Source organism: Oryzias melastigma, linkage group LG17 (assembly GCF_002922805.2).
Source record: "Oryzias melastigma strain HK-1 linkage group LG17, ASM292280v2, whole genome shotgun sequence".
Classification (NCBI taxonomy): domain Eukaryota; kingdom Metazoa; phylum Chordata; class Actinopteri; order Beloniformes; family Adrianichthyidae; genus Oryzias; species Oryzias melastigma.
Genome location: NC_050528.1, coordinates 9805500 through 9825740, shown reverse-complemented (window position 1 = coordinate 9825740; position 20241 = coordinate 9805500). Strand labels below are relative to the sequence as shown.

The 20241-nt window shown below is 34.7% G+C and overlaps 1 protein-coding gene across 1 annotated transcript in view; it reads right to left on the bottom strand.

Moving 5' to 3' along the window:
- The window catches only part of kif1ab (kinesin family member 1Ab), a gene marked incomplete in the record, with an annotated part of 36182 nt that extends 19194 nt beyond the window's left edge, over positions 1–16988 (bottom strand). The window contains 20 exon segments of the mRNA XM_024273717.1: positions 260–343; positions 425–531; positions 611–690; positions 799–874; positions 1980–2059; positions 2169–2299; positions 4810–4848; positions 4988–5130; positions 6967–7045; positions 7132–7210; positions 7297–7314; positions 7411–7476; positions 7594–7671; positions 7791–7902; positions 7988–8166; positions 8970–9038; positions 9147–9326; positions 9433–9506; positions 14580–14743; positions 16700–16988. Of these exon segments, the coding sequence (XP_024129485.1) occupies positions 260–343; positions 425–531; positions 611–690; positions 799–874; positions 1980–2059; positions 2169–2299; positions 4810–4848; positions 4988–5130; positions 6967–7045; positions 7132–7210; positions 7297–7314; positions 7411–7476; positions 7594–7671; positions 7791–7902; positions 7988–8166; positions 8970–9038; positions 9147–9326; positions 9433–9506; positions 14580–14685 (1780 nt within the window).
- Between the last annotated feature and the right edge of the window lie 3253 nt (positions 16989–20241).

Genomic DNA, 20241 nt, shown 5'->3' with positions numbered 1-20241 from the left:
CTGTTATGGCAAACTTTTACGTTTTTCCAGTTTTTGGCTTATTGTTATTTAGCTAATAGTTTGGCAAGCTTTCAGATTCAGTGTTTTCAGCTATCAGCTTGAGCACTTTTAGCTATCAGCTTCAATTTCTTCACCTATCAGCTATTCCATCTTCAGCGGCCACATTCAGCAAAAAAGCATTCACACTAACATTATCCCAGATAATGCAATGAATCTAGTTTGAATTAAAATAATTCAATCAGACAAGATGTTTCCTTACCGGATCGCAGGACTATGGGTGATGTGACTCGCTTTCCATTGACGTATATTTCTGCTCCTTCACACGGCTCAAGAATGACGCATCCTGATCCAGACGAAGATAAATGATCAGTAACTTTATGAGTAAAACTTTACTTTTTTTTCCCAGACACATTGACGTCTTTACCTTCCCCCTGTGGACCGGTGGTGCTACTGAACGTGCAGTGTTCATCCCTAATAAAGTGGCCACTAAGAACGATGTCTTGGCGTGTTTTCGCATTTTCACGGCCAACTCTGAAAAATATCACTTCAATTATAACAAGTTTTGACAAAAGTTAGAACGTTTGAAACAATAGAATTATTAATGCTTTACTTGGTGATGCCATCTTTGATGTAGTAGAGCAGACACTCAGACATGAGCGGGTCCTCGTTCAGGTTCACCAGATGAGGCGTCTGCAAGCAAAGTTAGTTTTACGTTTGTTTTCAGTTTGACACATCCTCCATACTATACATTTACATGGTTGATTTTTCCGGTGTACACAACTGGGAAATATATTTTACCTTTTTGGGAGAAAAGACGCCAACAGTGCCTCCATCCTCTCTCATTGCAACACCCATCTCAGCCAGCAGAGCCTCTCTACAGGAGGAAGTGATCATCAAAAAGACAAAAACAAAAAAACTCCAAAAAACAATTTAAATATTGTTGCATTTATTTTTTGTTGTTGGTAAGTTGCATATTTTAACAAAGAAAAAATAATGTTATAAATAATGGTTTTTTTTGTTGTATCTGTATTTCGATTTTTCAAGAGTACATAAAATATGGTACATAAATTCACATATTCAACATTTTAGTGAGAATATGTGAACAACATTTTTAGAAAAGGAAAAATTGCACACAAAAGTAGGGAAAAAATAAATAAAGGGGCATGCAAATGTGGAGAATATATAAATTAGGTATTTATATAATTAATTTAGTGAAAAATAATTTATCTTGAAAAAAAATTAAGATTGGCTGATAATTTTAACAAAACTCTACTAAATTGTGTTTAATGCTTTTAACTATTTTAGGGAGAATTTTGCATTATATCAGGATATTTATAATTATTTTGGAAAAATAAAAGAAATATATGCAGACATTTGAACTGGAATTGCTTAGATTTCTTCTGGTTTAGCGTTTTTATGTTACATTAGGCTTTTAAAGATAAAATTTGAGTGTAAGTGAAGTTTTAAGTGAGGATTTTTTTTAAACCAGAGAAAATACTGGTTCATGAATAATATAAAATGGTTGTCGTAATTAGTATAAAAAGTAATTTAGACTAAGATTTTATGGATTAAAAAAAAGATACAAAAAAGCCAATTAAGTATGTGTATACATACATTTTTTAAAGGCAGAAAACAAAAATAATTTCAGAGATAAAAACATTAACCCATTAAAGAATAATAAAAAAAAAAGTATTTTTATCCATTAAAAATGTTGATATCAATTACTTCTGTTTTCTTCTAATAAATAAAGTTTTCACCCATTAATTACCGTATGTCATATATTTCTATTGCTCATTTATATTTTCCTTCTTATGCATTTGAAAAAATGGCCTTTTATCAAATAGACGCTTTTTATTTTACAATGTCTCCGTCAACTAACTAATTAATAAAAGAAATGAAAAAGCATAATTAATAAGAATAAATCTGATTGGTGGCTGAATTAAAGCAAAATATTGAAGTGATGGAAAACATGGACCGACCTTTCCATGCGGATTGCTTCTGTGCGACGCAGTTTCTCCTCCCATGTCTCATTGAGCTCAGCGATAATTTTCTCTGTTTCCTGCAAATCCAAACAAAGCAATGCTCACATTCTGACTTTCTTATCTGCCTCATGCCTTGGATCACACCCATATAGTGAAATTCTTTCACTCTCCCCCCACCAATCCCACCTTGAGTCTTTCGATGGCCTCCTCGCTGGCTGGGCTGAAGATGCGATCGTGGAGGTTGCTGATGGATCCGGCGCGGCTGGACAAGGCGGAGAGTGACGGGGAGGGGCTCATTCCTGTCATTGCATGGGTCACTGTGGAGAGATCACCCCTTTGATTGACAGCCTGGCGATTATTCACAAAGTTCTTGTAATCGCACAGGTCTGCCAGAGAGAGGAGGTGTGGAGGAGGAGGAGGACCAAAGAAAAGGACGGAAGGTAGGAGCAGACACCAGGTGTTTACAGAGACAGCAAGGATTCACGGGAGATTAAGAAAGGAAAAACAATGAAACGGGGAACCAACAGGGAGAAGTACAAAAAAAAAGAAGAAGAGAAGCTGAAACAATGAACCAAAGCAGCTGAAGTACTCTTATTAAAGCCATCGCTGAGAGAAAAGCAACTAAAACACAACAGCACAAAATGTTAAATGCTCGCAAGCACGTTTAGGTCAAAGCAAAGATGAGAAAACGTCAAAAATGCATGTAGAACCGATGTGGAGTGTGTGAAGCAAAAAGAATAGCCTAGAAACTGTTTAGCACAGCCTCTTACAAGAGCTCCACACAGAGAAACAAGACTCAAATGGTGTCCTTTAGGTCCCTCTTTTTCGCTATGCTAAATCCATTGATTGTATGTGAGAACTGGACCGAGTGACCCCCCTACATCCTGTGTTGTGTTCCAAACAGGAAGTACCCGCTGGCTCCAAGAAGCCAAAATCCCCTTATCGGAATAAGTATTGTTGCTTTGCTGCCATTTCTAACATGTTTTTGCTTTTACTATTTTTTTCTTTATATTTTTTTCTGTAGTGCAAGATATTTAAGTTATAAAAAATCAGTTGCCTCAATAAAATTTGGATTGATGTCAACTTATTTATTGTGTTTTTAATGTTTTTTTAAGTGATGTTATTGTGTGGCGAGAGTGGTTGCCATAGTAACGTTGACTCAGACCGACTTGAACCAGTCGCTCTTCACTGACCTCTGGCTCCAACATGGCGGCATCCGTATCGCGAAAAGATGGCGACTAATTTGACTTCCTTTTGGTTGGAGCCAGAAAAAAGTCGTTTTTCTATGGGTGACGTCACACTAACTCTGTCCAGTTCTCTCTTATACAGCCAATGGATAGGGATGTGGACTTCCAACAAGCTCACTCCTTATTGGCAAGAGTGGTTGCCATAGGAACGTCAACTCAGACCAACTCGGACAAATCACTTCTTACTGATTTTGTCTGGCTCCAACATGGTGGCATCCATATCATGAAAAAATGGCGACTAATTTGACTTCCTTTGGTCGGAGCCAGAACTAAGTCATTTTCTGTGGGTGATGTCACACTGACTCTGTCCAGCTCTCTCTTATACAGTCAATGAGTAGGGATGTGGAGTTTTAGAAAGCTCACTCCTGATTGGCGAGAGTGGTTGCCATGGAAACTTTGACTCAGATTGACTTGAACCAGTCGCTCTTCACTGACCTCTGGCTCCAACATGGCGGCATCCGTATCGCGAAAAGATGGCGACTAATTTGACTTCCTTTTGATTGGAGCCAGAAAAAAGTCGTTTTTCTTTTCTCTCACTTCTTATTGGCAAGAATGGTTCCCATAGAAACCTCAACTCAGACCTACTTGGACAAATCACTTCTTACTGATTTTCTCTGGCTCCAATATGGTGGAATCCAAATCATGAAAAAATGGCGGCTAATTTGACTTCATTTGGTTGGAGCCAGAAGTAAGACATTTTCTGTGGATGATGTCACACTAACTCATTCCAGTTCTCATATACAGTCAATGGAGGAAAATAACAGTAAATCATCATGTTAATGCTAAACTTCATTTCAAGACTTTCGGCAGCTTTGTTAATAATCATAAAGATAAATCTAGTGTTTGGAGGCACACAGTTTGAAACTGAAATGTCTTTTAACACAAGATTGCTGGAATAAATAGTTAAAAACAATAACTGACAAAATCTTTTGTCAAATGGTTTCCACGTGTCGTGTTCTGCATGCATAAGAGCTAATAGGTCCATTTATGATTTTTAGTCATAATATTTGAATTATTTACCTGTTCGTGGATGTATGAGCATGCATATTTTCCAATCATTTTATGACTAATTATCCAATAATTTAAAGTAACGGTATAGATTTATACTGCCATTGTTTGTCTTTTTTGCTCTATTTTTGTTTTGGTTGCTTGAAATAAATCATTTTCAAATCCAAATCCAAGTAAGGAAACAAGGAAAAGTAATATTTTGAATTAAAACATCGTTCTTTTATGATCTTTAACAGGAGATCACCTTTTTCTGCCTTTGATGGGACAAACAAAACCACCCAAACGTTTGCATGTCCCCGTGTGGAGGACACAGGAGAAGGGTCTACATGACTTCAGATCAAAATGTTTACGAAGAAAAACCAAACAGGACACCATTTTTTTCATGCTGCAGAGAAAAAGAAATCAAAGCATAGAATTTTTAGAGCCTTTTTGTTGCCCTACATAATCAGCCTTTCTTTAAATTGACTTTACAAGAAAGTTTCTTAAAAAATAAAGGTTTGCTCTCTGGTGTGGTGTGGGGCTTTTTTCTTCCTTTTAGTTGCAAAGCGCAGGCTTGCAAGAGTTAAACACACATTTCAAACCAGTGATGACCGGATCGGTGCAGCGAAACGCTGATAGAACAGAGGAAAGAGAGAAGAGACACCACTGACTCAGGGATTTTTCAGATTAAACAGAATCTATCCCATGTGTGAACCCTTTAGTGATAGAAGAGAGTATTGTGTTGAGGTGTGGTTCAAGCCTTACACTCACTCTCTATGATGTCTCCCAGGCCCTGCGCGTACAGCAGATCTTTGAGACGAGCCACTTCCTCTTTCAGTTCACGCACCAGGCGGTTGTTGGGGTCCTCGTTGATCACGGCGTTGCAGCGAATCTGTTTAGCACGATCAGCGTACCTGGGGGACATCAAAGTCTTAAACCTCAGCCTGAACTGGGTACATTTTTAGGCTTCTTATCATCCAGGTCGAATCACTATTGTGAGAATGCTTTACAGTATTCATACACTTTCTAGTTTTTAAATATTGAGCAAAATATACCCCATAGGAAATGAATGAGAAATCGCTCAAAACATTCAAAAACTTTGGGCACTTTGAGTCTTGTAAACATATACTTCCAGCTAGAGATGCTATTCTAACTTTAAAATGTTCAACTGCTGGGTTTGTTGGAGTAATTTGGCATTTAGCTTTTAATTTAGCAACATGTTAGCTGTCTTTAGCGAATTTAGACAGTTTTCTAGTTTTAAGGGCAAAAATTTTTGGCAAATAAATGTGACATTTTTCAAGTTATTTAGGTAAATTTGGAATTTAGCTAATGTTTTAGCATTATGCTAGCTGCTTTGGCAAAATTAGATTTTTTTCCAGTTTGTTTTTTTACTTTTTTTTCTTATCTGGCATTTAACTTTTAATTTAGCAACATGCTAGCTGTGTTTGGCGAATTTAGACAGTTTTCCCAGTTTTTCGGTTTTTAGGCTAATTTGGAGTTTAGCTAATATTTTAGCAATATGCTAGCTTTTTGAAAACAAATGTGACATGTTTCAAGTTCTTTGGGTAAATTTGGAATTTAGCTAATATTTTAGCATTATGCTAGCTGCTTTGGCCAAATGAAACATTTTTCCAGATTTTTTGTCTTTTTCTTTTGCTTAATTGGCATTCAGCTAATATTTTAGCATTATGCTAGCTGCTTTGGCAAAATTAGATTTTTTTCCAGTTTGTTTTTTTACTTTTTTTTCTTATCTGGCATTTAACTTTTAATTTAGCAACATGCTAGCTGTGTTTGGCGAATTTAGACAGTTTTCCCAGTTTTTCGGTTTTTAGGCTAATTTGGAGTTTAGCTAATATTTTAGCAATATGTTAGCTTTTTGAAAACAAATGTGACATGTTTCAAGTTCTTTGGGTAAATTTGGAATTTAGCTAATATTTTAGCATTATGCTAGCTGCTTTGGCCAAATGAAACATTTTTCCAGATTTTTTGTCTTTTTCTTTTGCTTAATTGGCATTCAGCTAATATTTTAGCATTATGCTAGCTGCTTTGGCAAAATTAGATTTTTTTCCAGTTTGTTTTTTTACTTTTTTTTCTTATTTGGCATTTAGCTTTTAATTTAGCAACATGCTAGCTATGTTTGGCGAATTTAGAACGTTTTTTCGGTTTTTAGGCTAATTTGTAGTTTAGCTGATATTTTAGCAATATGTTAGCTTCTTAAAAAAAGTAATTTTTCCAAGTTCTTTAGTTAAATTTGTAATTTTTTAGCTAATATTTTAGCATTTTGTTAGCTGCTTTGGCAAAATTAGAAATTTTTACAGATTTTTTTTCTTAATTGGCATTCAGCTAATATAGTAGCATTCTGCTAGCTGTCTTAGCAAAATTAGATATTTTTACAGGGTTTTCTGTTGTTTTTCTTTTTTTTTTTTGGCGAATCTGGCATTTAGCTAATATTTTAGCACTATACTAGGTGCTTTGGCAAAATTAGACTTTTTAATTTTACTAATTTGGCATTTAGCTAATATTTTAGCAAGCTTTCAGCGCTGGCATTTTCAGCTATTAGCTTTAGCATGTTTACCTATCAATTTCATCATTTTCAACTATCAGCTCAACAGCCACACTCAGCTTGAAGCGGTCACACTACATTATTGTAAGTAATGCTAATATATCTAGTTGAACATTTGGTTTATTTTTTAAACAAATTGCAGGTGAGGAAAAGTCAAATGTAATGATCATTTATGATGTTTGCTCACCTGAGAGTGCTGAGGGTTTCATCATAGTTAATGTCTGCAGGGCTGAGGGCAGCCACCATGGCTGTGCGAGAGTTTCCTCCTAAAAAACACAACATGATGTGCTGTTTAAAAAAAGAGCTACATTCTAAAAAATAATAATAGGAGCCTTTCCGTGCAACAACTTACCAAGATTCTCTCTCAGCAGCCAAGTCAGAACTGAATCTCTGTAGGGAATAAAACTCTCCACCTTCTTCTTTTTCTTATTCTGAAAAACATTTTTTGTTATTTTACTCAGAAGATCTCTCAAAATATTGTGTTTGCTCATTTAACACTTTCAGTAAAACAACTTACTTTATTTGGAGCAGAGTCCTGAAGTTGAAATAGAAGAATTATTGTTATTAGATTATTGCTTAAATAAAGTAAAAGTAATTCCCAAAATAGAACAGATGTTCTGAATTAACTTACAATTTCCGCCAGAGCAGAAATGACTTTCCCCAGTGTGGTCAAGGATTTATTAATGTTTGCTCCTTCCTGTGGAATAAAAAAAATCATAAAAAATAAGCATTTGTTATTTTAGTTTGAATGTTTTGCTTTAAATCCACATTAAATGACTTCTCTTTTCAGAAACTACACAGGACAACCTCTCACCTTCAGTCTGGTTCCTTTGGCTCCAGTTGAGTCTGCTCTCTCACTGCCAGCCAAATCCACCAGACTAATCTTACTGACCTGCAATAACATAACAAAATACATACAATATTCATATATTTTTACCAATTCTTAACCTTTGAGTTCTGATTTTTTGTCAAAAGAGCATGTTTTAAACAGATTTAGGCTTGTGGCAGAACCTTCTCTGAGGTGTTGTCCGTGTCCATGTCGTATTTCTTCTGCGTGAAGATGATGTTAAAGACGGCATGAGAGCGGCTGCTGGTCTCGTTCATGTTTGTAGCAGCCACAGTCCTGGAAAACCATGTAAACAAGAAGATATATTTTCATCCTTTCCTTCATTTAGATTCTTCTTCTTTTTGATTTTCATCTTCGTTACCTGGCCTTGTTCCCAGAGTCCATCAGGTCCTGGATGTCGTTGTAGGAGGTGACGGCCAGTTTGGACAGATCCTCAACGTAGGGCCCCAGCAGGGGGTGCTCTCTGACTCGCAGGTTGCCTTTGTTTTTGGGGTTGAGAAGGTCACGCACACGCTCACAGTAGATCTCCATGTAGCTCACCTGCAGACACAACAACAAGAAGACGTTGTAAAAGAGTTTAATTATTACTCAGGCATTTAGGGAACAATAAAAGACTTGTGTCAATTCACTTTTGTCAACACAAAAAAACGGACAAATACTCAACTTGTGTAACTTTTTAACATAAATTAAGCTACATGGAGTTAAAGTAGAGTTTTGAAGATTATATTTTTTATTAGTTTTGTTGCAAAATGTAAATATTTTTGGAAAAATTAACTTTTTTTTAGTCCGAATTACTTTTTAAACCTAAGATTTCTCCAAATTTAACTTAAATTTCATAATAAACAAACTAATATTCAACTTGTGAAACTTTTTAACATAAATTAAGCTACATGAAGTTAAAGTAGAGTTTTGAAAATGACAGTAAAATTGGATTTTTATTAGTTTTCTTGCAAAATGTAAATATTTTTGGAAAAATTCCCCTTTTTTTTTAGTCCGAATTACTTTTTAAACCTAAGATTTCTCAATATTTAACTTAAATTTCATAATAATGAAGAAAAAAACATAAAATTCAAAGAAAATATTGAATTTCTTTACTCTAATTTCTAAAAGTTTCTATCACTTTATAATAAGATTCATAACAAGTATTATTAATACATTAAAAAACATTATTAATGTGTTTATAGGGTTTTTAGTAAGACGTAATACACAAAATATGTTTTTTTACATACTTAATATGAATTATTAACATCTAGAGTGAGACTATTGTCTACAATATTAATAATCTGTTTTAAAGTGTTACCTAAAAATCAACAAAACAAACAAGAATTTCAGGTGTTGCTCACCTCCACGGAGTACGACATGTTGTTGTCATTATTGCTATCGTTTATCTTTGTGAAAAGGTCCTCGCACAGCTAGAAGATAAAGATATTACAGTCAAACATTTGAAAAATAAGAGTAAAAAGAATCACATTTAAAAAAAAAAAGCTTCTTTTTTTTCTAGAGCAGCTGTTCTGTTTTACCAGGGGTATGATCCCCTGCTGGTCTTGTTCCTGTCGGCCCATCATTGTGTAGCTTTTGCCCGCTCCCGTTTGTCCGTAAGCAAATATGCAAACGTTGTAACCCTCAAAAGCGTGGAGCAGCATCTCCTCTCCGATGTCCTTGTACACCTGCATCTGTGAGGCATAGTTGATGTCCTCAGGCTGAAAACACAGGATAAAATATGTTGGAAATATACTTTATTATTGAATCAAAATGTGTAATTAATTAGTCACAAACGAGGGAATCAATTATTGCTGTGAGTCTTACCGTGGTGTGTGACCAGTAAGAAAAGTCAAAGTTGAAGCTTTTGTTTTCTTTGGGTTGTTTGGGATTCAGGATTGCTGTAAAAGAACAAAGTGCAAATGTTAGAAATGTTAAATCAAAGCTTTAATTAATAAAAATATTTAGTTTCACACCTAAATAAATCCAATTTATAGGTCAAAATACATTTTTTCTCACAAGCTTTGTGTTCTTGACTCCGTTCTTTAAAGTCAATCTTCCTTTAATCTTATGTAAAATTGTTCCTAGTCGTCTTTTAATTATGTTGATGCTGTTTTTAGCCAAAAAGGAAAAAATCTCAGACATAGTTTCTGCAGAGCTGGAGTAGTTTATCACAGATTTACCTCTGAGTTGTGGATGGAACTGTTGGTGGAGAGTAAGTCTATGGAAAGAGAATAGACTCACCCTGTTTTCTGCATGTTAAACTCTTGATTTGTGTGTAACTGTGGATTTGTACGTCCTTTTTCTTGATTTGTAACTCATACAATACATGTTGTGCATAAGTACAAAAATTACTACATAAAAAAAATAAAAATGCAAAATAAAAAAAAATATTTATACATGCTCAAATTAAGATTGCAAACGTTTAAGACTAATTATTCTTGCAAATCTTTAAAAATGATGCACAAATCGCTTGTTATTCACACACAAAACTGCATTTATGCACAAATCTGATGTGAGACTCTCCAAAATTCACATGTAAGTGATGCGTTTAAACAGTTTAAGAAGAAAATGTAAAGTTTCACTAAATATTATTTGCAATCCAAGTTAAAATGGGCTGAAAAGAAAACTCAGATGACCCAGCATCCTCTCAGCATTTAAACGCATCATAAATCTTGGAGACGTAAAAAAGGCTAATATCAGATTTGTAAATTGTATTTTATATATTTTTTAATTTACAAAATGTATTGTATGAGTGACAAATCAAGAGCGCAATTCCATAGTTACGCACAAATCAAGAATTACTTAGCGCACAAATCCTAAATTATGTACAAATCAGGAATTACGAACACACAAATTGGGGTTGAGTCTATTTTCTCTCCATATTAGCCCGTCCCCTTCATATCCACCAGTGGTTTGCGTGCTCTCCCACTAGCTCCCTAACATTATTAGTACAACAAAAATGTCGAGTAATATTGGAGATATCCAGCTGAACAGTTTTGAGCCAGATTTTACGAAATGAAGACAAATATGGATCAAGACGTCTGAAAGTGGAAGCATCAGAATGAAGCATCTCACTGTATCTTCTATTTCACACTGACAATCCTTTTCCTATTGCAGTTCTGTGTGTTCTAACAATGATTTGAATAAATAAAATACTCAGAAATGTAATTTTGAGCTTCATTTCTTCACACATGTCCTCCAATATGAGGTAAATGCCACGAGATCATGTTTAAAATACATTTATTTCCAAATACTACAGTCAGCATATTTAGTTTTTGTGATTCAACCCTCATGGGAGTTTAACTTTTTTTCTAAATCTAGACCATATCCCGATTGAATGAACCCTCCCTCCACTATCAGAGGAAGAGATCCCCTCCCCAGTAGCTTCAGTCCTCACACACAAACATTTAGTCCAGGTCAACATTACGCATGAGAGAAGATAATAAATGACAGCAAAGCAGGCAGAACAGAACAGTCCAAAAGTCAAAACCAAAACCGGAAACAAAGGTGAATCAGGCAAAGTGAAACGCAGAAAAACAAAAATGAACATCTAAGTTCTGTTGGAGTTTTTACCATTTTCTTACTATTTAATTTAATTTAATTTAATTTAATTTAATTTAATTTAATTTAATTTAATTTAATTTTATTTTATTTTATTTTATTTTATTTTATTTTATTTTATTTTATTTTATTTTATTTTATTTTATTTAAATTAAATTAAATTAAATTAAATTAAATTAAATTAAATTAAATTAAATTAAATTAAATTAAATTAAATTAAAATAAATTAAATTTTATTTTATTATTAATATAATACTAAACACTGTCTGCCGTCATACAGCAGCAGTGCAGGTCATTGCAAACACCAGCGTACAAAATGAACCAAGCAAAGATAAAACTCCAAACTGTTCCATCTGATGTCTGAAGTCTTTTTCATCTTCTTTCAAACAACATTAAATTCCTGTTTTACACGATGTACAAAAAGTAAAGTAAGAAACAGACCAGCTGCTGGATGACCTCCATTGTTGCTGTTGCTTTTCGAGTCGTCGCACTGCAATGACACGCTGGCGGTCTACAGCACACATCATGATGCACCGTGAAAACAAACCGCTCAATAAGTGAAGCTTAAATGAGTGGAAACGATCGCCAGAATGAATCCGACCGTACTGGACCGCTCAGTGGAAAAAAGGTTTTAGATCATGTCTTTTGTAAAGGCCAATAAAGCAGAAACAGACCTGATGGTATTTCAGTTTAGGCAAAAAAAAGCTCTTTTAGCTTCTAAATTGTCTTAATGAACTGAGTTTAACCACTTTATCGCAGTACTTTGTGAACCAGTTTGGATTTTAGGATCTATCTCTCGTTGATTTGGCTTTCTCCTAATGGCAAAGAACAGGGAGAGCTGGAAAACAGGGTTGGTCTATTTGAAGACATACAGCTCAAAATCAGGATCTGTAAATTCACTAGAATTATCTGTAAATCTGATCTGAGAACTGATGTCAGCAACATCTTTGGTTGAAAGAGTTCTGGCACTAAATAACAAGAAGTATTTGCTTTCAAAACCAGTGAGACCGTTTAAGAATAATTGTTAAAAACCAACATGGAAAAGGCCCGTCATACTCTCCATCTAAACCCAAATACACCCTAATACATCAGCTGACCCCAAGCCTGGACTGGAGCAGAACAATGAGACCTTTTCTTTGGATCTGGCAGCTCGTGTGATGAGAGAAGAGAGCCACATCCTACACACAGTGCCCAGCTAAGGCCTGACTAAAGCTTTTGTTTCATTCTCTGAGCTGCTGGGATGCTGCTGCTGCCGGCCCACCATTACAAAGCTGCAGGGCGAAGCTGCCAACAAGACAAATAAGCGAGATAAGCGAGATTTTTGCTTCATGTAGGTCAGAAGAGTCTGAACAGAAAAGCAGAGCGCTGTTGTCTGAGCTTTTAAAGGTCACTGTTAGGTCTTGCTGCTGCTGTGCGGAACCGTTTCAACAAGCCCCGCCCTTCTGCTCACCTGGCAAGTGGGGTAAATGGTTTTAATTAGGTAAGATAGAGAAGGCCTCAGGGCGGTAGGCTGAGGAGCTGGTTGGTCCTCAGCCTGGAACCACTCCAATCTCCTTTTGTTTTGTATTTTTGTTTGAACCAGCGAACCAATTATTGTGTGAATGCTTAGTAAATATTCACACTATAGTGATTCTTCAGCTGCTTTCCGTACGTAAAAATTCAATCACACTTTCCGGGATTTCAGTAATCTTGGTATCAAAACATTCAGCTTGTTCAGGATATTACTGTTTGTACTTTTGGTATTCATAAACTTCATACTTTTTTTAAACATTGAGCAAAATGTGACTCATGGTAAATGAATGAGAAAGTCTTCATATTTCAACATTTTAAGTCGATTAGTAACAAACATCTAAGTATATGTGATGTTTGAATCTTTTATACTATTTTTTTTATTGGAGTTTAACTAATATTTTAGCAACATGCTAACATTTTTGACTACTTTGTTATCTACTGTGGTTTTTAGGCTAATTTAGAGTTTAGCTTCTATTTTAGCAACATGCTAACGTTTTTGACTAATATAGTTTACTAAGGAATTTTAGAATATTTTGGACTTTTAGTTAGTATTTAAACAACGTGTTTTGCTTTGTTTGTTTTTATATATTTATTTTTTGATAATTTGGCATCTACTGAGGTTTTTTTATGCAAATTTGGAGTTTAGCTAATATTTAGACAACATGCTAACATTTTTGGCTAAGTTGTTATCTACTGAAGTTTTTATAGGCTACTTAAGAAACTGTGGTTTTTATATGCTAATTAAGAGTTTAGCTTTTATTTTAGCAACATGCTAACGTTTTTGGCTAACTTTTCATCTACTGAGGTTTGTATATGCTAATAAAGAGTTTAGCTAATATTTAGGCAACATGCTAACGTTTTTGCCTGAGTTGTTATCTACTGAAGTTTTTATATGCTAATTTAGAGTTTAGCTTTTATTTTAGCAACATGCTAACGCTTTTGGCTAACTTGTCATCTACTGAGGTTTGTATATGCTAATAAAGAGTTTAGCTAATATTTAGACAACATGCTAACGTTTTTGGCTGAGTTGTTATCTGCTGAGGTTTTTATAGGCTACTTAAGAGTTTAGCAACAGGCTAACGTTTTTGACTCATTTAGTTTACTGAGGAATTTTAGGCTACTTTGGAGTTTAGCTAAATAAACAATGAGCACGTTGTTTTTGTTTGTTTGTTTTTGTTGTTGTTTTTTGTTTGTTTGTTTGTTTTTTGTAATTCTATTTTAGCACTCATTGAGGTTTTTTGGGCTAATTTGGAGTTTAGCTCATATTTAAGCAACCCGCTAAATATTTTTGCAAAATTGGCATGTATTGGGGATTTTAAAGAAATTTTACTAAAAAAATTTCAAAAATTTTGGTCAACTTCAGCGCACTTTTATATTTTTTTCACAAAGTTTCCAGTCTTTTAGCCAATTTAACATTTTTAAGCTATTTAACAAATAGCTATTGCATTTTCAGCAAATTTCCTTCACCAGTTAAAGTAAATTACATCACCATTTTCAGCAAAAAGCTTCAGCATCTTCAGCGACTACTTTCAGCAAAAAACATTCACACTAGCATTATCGCAGGTAATGAAACTTTTCTAGTTTGATTTTGTTCTTTCAGTTCAGAACATTTAGGAAACTGTGTTCCTTTTATTCTAATTGGTGTCCAGTTTTTATGATTGTCCCCTTTTGTATTTTTCCCCTTCGACCCGAGCCATGTTTACCCACAGGGGAGGTAACAGTCACAAAAACCATTAGCAAGATGTTTTTTTTTTCTCTAAAATGGGAGAAAAAGATCAACAAAAACTTAATTAAGGAAAAGCTTTCTTCTATTTCTGTTCATTATAAACAACCCAAAATGATCCGTCCATAACCAGATTGTTTTAGCTGACATGCTAACAGCCATAAATCATACTCACTTGTTGTGTTTCCTGACATCTGAATGATGCATTTGCTCTCCTTCCCGATTTCCCTCGAGTTAAAGGGACGGACTCTCACCGCCACTTTCACTGAAGCCCCCGCCATGCCGAAGCCGATTGTATCAGCAGGAGAGCTCGGGATCCGCGTGGCTACAGATGCACACCTGAAACCCACGAGAGCACATAGACGACACAGTTTTGACAAATATAAATATTACAATAGTGCAAAAACGTTCAAAATTTTTTAGCATTTTTTACTTTTATAGTTATAATATAGTCAACATTTACATTCAAAACTATCTTTTCCAGTCACATAATTCAAAATTCGTCTAGATCTACAAATCGATTCATAAAAGATTAAACTAACTTTGTGGTGATATGATACAGTCCAATTCTTTTAATAAAACAGATACTATTTAGATATTTTTTATTCAAATGGCATTTAAACTATAAAATGTCTTTTAACAGAGGAACTCTCTTTTGTTTTAGTGTCACTTTTATTTTAAGCAACAAAAACAAATTTCAGCTTTTAGGCTGTTTTCCTCTGATGGTTAACCCTTAAACACCGGAGCTCCAGTGTTTAAGTTCTTTAACTTTCTTTAAATTTGTTCTTAATTTCCCTAATTTAAAAAAAATATTTATTTTAGCCCTTTGGTACACCTAAAAGAGTTGTAAAGTGCTTTATAAATAAAGTTTTATTAATTCATTCAAGACAACAGACACACAACAGGAAGAGAAACTGTTTTAAGATTCTTTCTCAATTGATTTTATACATTTTTACCAACATAATCTTATTAGTATTTCTTGATATCTGTATCTTTTATACATCTAATATAACTCTTCAAAGTCCCACTCCAACGTTATTTTGTTTTTATTGTGGTATTTTAATTATAATTATATTGTTAAAGTGAACCAATTAACAAAAGCTCTTTAATTTGTTACATTAAAAAAATATTAGTTTTTATCAAATGCAATTTTTAAGATGAGTAAACTATCAACCCAAAATTAGAATTTGATGAAAACAACAAAAAATAATTTACTTTTTTCAGCAGAATAGAAAAACTTCTATCAATTTCTAGGACATAGTTTCTGCAGAGCGGCAGTAGTTCATCAGAAATTTCTCTCTAAGTTTAATTGGCATGGAAGCATTCTGAACTCCAGCTAAGGAAACTTGTGCCTTGTTAGTTCTTCATTTAACTTTCTTTCATTCTTTTTTGCCTTTTTACACATTATTTTAACATTTCAGCTTATAAAAGTAGCTTTTGTAAATGTGCCAGACTTTTAACAGGCTTCAAATTTGGAATATTTCCGCTTTCACGTCATTTTGTTCCTCAATAAATCCTTTTTTATATTTAATTAGCTGTTCTTTGGACATGCAGCACAAATCACTAATGCTGATGCATGACTCAGTCTCCATTTATCTTCTATCCCCTCCAGGCAGCTCCAAAAATATTCTGACCAAACGGCCGGGCCATTATTTGGCAGAAGATTCACCAGCAGCATCCTGCTTATTCCAGAGCAAAATGGCTGCTAATTCACAAGGCTGCGTTTGAGAGGCCTTATTATGAAACATTGCAGCTGCTGACACAGGAACTCACATTTAGAATGGACCTTATTATAAAATGCCATATCTTTGGAAATGCTGCATAAAGATGTTTTTCTTTCGCTTCAATCAGCAGATGTGCGCATCATCCGGTCAAAAGCGCATAAATGTGTGCGTAAAATTAGATTTATCTTTATTTACAATTTAAAAAAGAGCAACAATTCATGGAGATTTTGACTGGAATGTTTCATGATGTCAATGTAAATACCGTCAATTTCATCGTGCGTCGCTTGCCGCACCTCAAAGCCAGGCCGCGTAAACACACAGGGCGCAGACGCCACATCCACAATGCGTCAGAAAGCAGGTCAGCGCGCGCTAACACCAAACATTCCATTTTCTGTATCTAATCAACCAGTGATGATAAACCTCAAAATATATATTTGTTATGTTTGTTAGTATGTTTTAGTCAAACCTCCAGCATCCATCCACCTTACAGACACACAGAAAGGCCTTGAACTCATCACAGCATTAAAACACTCAGAAGACGAAAACAACAGCAAAGGCAGCCGGGTCTTACCTCAGCAGCTCAGAAACCACACAATCCTCTGTCCATTCAAAACAGTGTCAGGTTCGATTCCTGCTCCAGTCCTCCGGACAGGCGGTGTCGTCTCTGCGTCTTTGGTCGGCCTACAGCATCACTTCCCCGCGCGCATCCATACATGGAGAAGCTGCCGGTGAGAGAGCCTCAGCATCAGCAGCTGAGAGCTGAACACGGCGGTGCGTCAGCGGGACGAGAGGAGGAGGAGGAGGAGGAGGAGCGGAAAACAGGATGATGGCAGCGCCGTCTGACTAAAGAGGGGAAAATGGCGGAGTCGGGGATGCTGGGAGAGGCTGGTGACATCATCAGCATCATCACAGCATCACCGCCGGTCAGCCATAGAAAAACACCAGAGAGGGTGATGGGCGAAGAGGAAAATTTGACTCCAAAATCTGGAAAATTCTGCATTTTTATGTGTTCAGATGCGGGGATTAATTAATAACCTTAACATTTTGTAATATTTGAATTCTTATATTCGTTTTTTTCTGTTTTATTGTTAAATGCGATATTTACTTTTCCATTTTACTTGCAAAATATGTTTACTATTTTGTTTGTAGCTTTTCTATCTTTTATTCTGAGGAAGCACGATAATATATCAACATATAGGCAGTCTATATGAACATTTATTTAATAAATAGGACATTGCATCTTATTAAATACTTTAAAAAACAAATGTAAATATACCATATTTTGGGTATAATTTCCATCTGCTGTCTCCTGGGAGGCCGATGTTACTGAAGAAACTATAAAAAAAAGGGTAAAAGAAAACATACAAAATACAAATACAGTTAAACTAATAAACTAAATAAGCTTTGACTATAAATCTGCACATTTGTGTTCATACAAACTAACAAACAAAAACAATTTCCATTGTTTTTTGGTAGCATATAAGAAATACAAAGTTGTAAATAATGGATGTATTTGTAAATGTATCAACCAACATGTATTTAAAATATTATGGTGCTTCTTCAACTCATCTCTAAAACCATTATTGATGCCAAATAAGCCAGTAAACAATTGAATGTTCTATTTATTCAGTTGTTTCAGTTTTATTTTAATTTGGAAATACTAGAACTCACTTATGAATAATGTTGATTTCTTTTGCCTCATTACATTAATACATAAATGAGAAATGTTAAAAATGTTACTCAATACTTATGTGCTTTTTTGGCAGTCACTGTTTTCTTCCAAATGGAAGACATATTTGGATGTCTATTTTTACTTCTTGAGTAATATCACTTTGAAAGTCTTATTTGAGTCAAATATTTGGAAACTCTACTCGCCTCCATCTGTGTTCTGTATTACATGATTCATTTCATACATGCTGTCATACTTCTGATTTTAGTACTTCTGAACATTTGAGCTTCTTTAATCACAGAAAAACAAGCATTGTGGTGTCCGGGTAGTTCAAATGAAAAATAAAAATATACTTGACTGTGTTCAGTCACGATTGTACTCAATCGCACAAGGGGCCAAAATCCAAAACACACCTTAGGCCGCGGGCCAAACAGGATAAACATTTATTGAACACTCTAAAACTAAATTTTTAAACTTTAAAACCGTAACTTTTTAACATATTTATGAACTAGATATATAGCATTACCTGTGATAATGCTAGTGTGAATGCTATAAGCTGAATTTGATCGCTGACGATGCTAGGGCTGATAGCTGAAAATGCTGAAATTTATAGCTAAAAACGCTGAAGGTGATTGCTGAAAATGCTGAAGCTAAGAGCTTGCTAAAGTATTAGCTAAACGCCAAATTAGCCTTAAAAAAAACTGGTAAAATGTCTAATTTGGCCAACACAGCTAGCATCAACTTAACCAACTTAAACCTTAAATCTTCTTATTCTTTTCCTTTCGGCTTTTCCCTTCAGGGGTCGCCACAGCGAATCAGTTTCCTCTATCTAAGCCTGAACTTAAACCTTAAATAACTTTCAATATTTTACTCTCCATAAAAATATATTTTGTCAAAATTATACAAGTTAAAATAAGCGCAAGATAACATAGGCCATTAATGACAATAAAATAAAATGATCTGGAGGGCCGGATATAATTATCATGCACAAAGTGGATCTAAAGCACACATCTTAACCATCATTAGCTTTAAACTAACTAAAAACTAAATATATAGCATTACCTGTGATAATGCTAGTGTGAATGCTGCAAGCTGAATTTAGCTGCTGAAGATGCTAATGACGATAGCTGAAGATGCTAAAATTGATAGCTGAGATTACTAAAGCTACAAGCTTAACACAGTGAGACTGAAAGCCAGCTAAAATATTAGTTTGATGCCAAATTATACTAAAAAACTGAAAAAAGCTTAAGTTATCCAAAACAGCTAGCATGTAGCTGCAAAATTAGCTAAATTAATCTAAAATGCCCATATTAGCCAAAATAGCTAGCATGAAATATTAGGTAAACTCTAAAGTAGCCTAAATTGGCCAAAGCAGCTAGCATGTATCTGAAATATTAGCTACACTCTAAAGTAGCCTAAATTAGCTTAAAATAGCTAGCATGCAGCTGAAATAGCTAAACTAACCAAAAATACTCTAAACTTCCCAAAACAGCTAGCATGTAGCTGAAATATTAGCTGAACCCTAAAGTAGCCTAAATTACCAAAAATAGATAGCATGTAGCTGAAATATTAGCTGAACCCTAAAATAGCCTAAATTAGCCAAAATAGCTAGCATGAAATATTAGCTAAACTCTAAGATAGCCTAAATTAGCCAAAGCAGCTAACAGGTTGCTGAAATATTAGCCACACTGTAAAGTAGCCTAAATTAGCTAAAATAGCTAGCATGTAGCTGAAATAGCCAAACTAACCGGAAATACCCTAAATTACCCAAACCAGCTAGCATGTAGCTGAAATATTAGGTAAACTAGCCAAAGATAGCCTAAATTAGCCAAAATAGCTAGCATGAAATATTAGCCAAACTCTAGAGTAGCCTAAATTAGCCAAAACAGCTGAAATATTAGGTGAACTCTAAAGTAGCCTAAATTAGCTAAAATAGCTAACATGCAGCTGAAATGGCTAAACTAAACAAAAATAGCCAAAATTAGCCAGAGCAGCTAGTATAGCTGAAATATTAGCTAAACCAACTGAAAATACCTTAAATTCCCCAAAACAGCTAGCATGTAGCTAGAATATTAGCTAAACTAGCCTAAAATAGCCTAAATTAGCCAAAACAGCTATCATGTGGCTGAAATATTAACTAAACTCTAAAGTAAAAGAAGAAGAAGAGGTAGCATGCAGCATGAATAGCTAAGCTAACCGAAAATAGCCTAAATTAGCCAAAACAGCTAGCATGTAACTGAAATATTAGCTGAACTCCAAAATAGCCTAAAAAACCTTAATAAATGCCTTAATAGTCCAAAAAGCTAGCATAATGCCATTATAACTTTCAACTTTTCTACACTCTGACTCCATATAAAATAAAGTAAATACTAAGCGTCTATTTAATTTGTCGTCGACTATTTTAAGTGGATTAGTCACCGATTAGTCGACTGATCGTGGCAGCA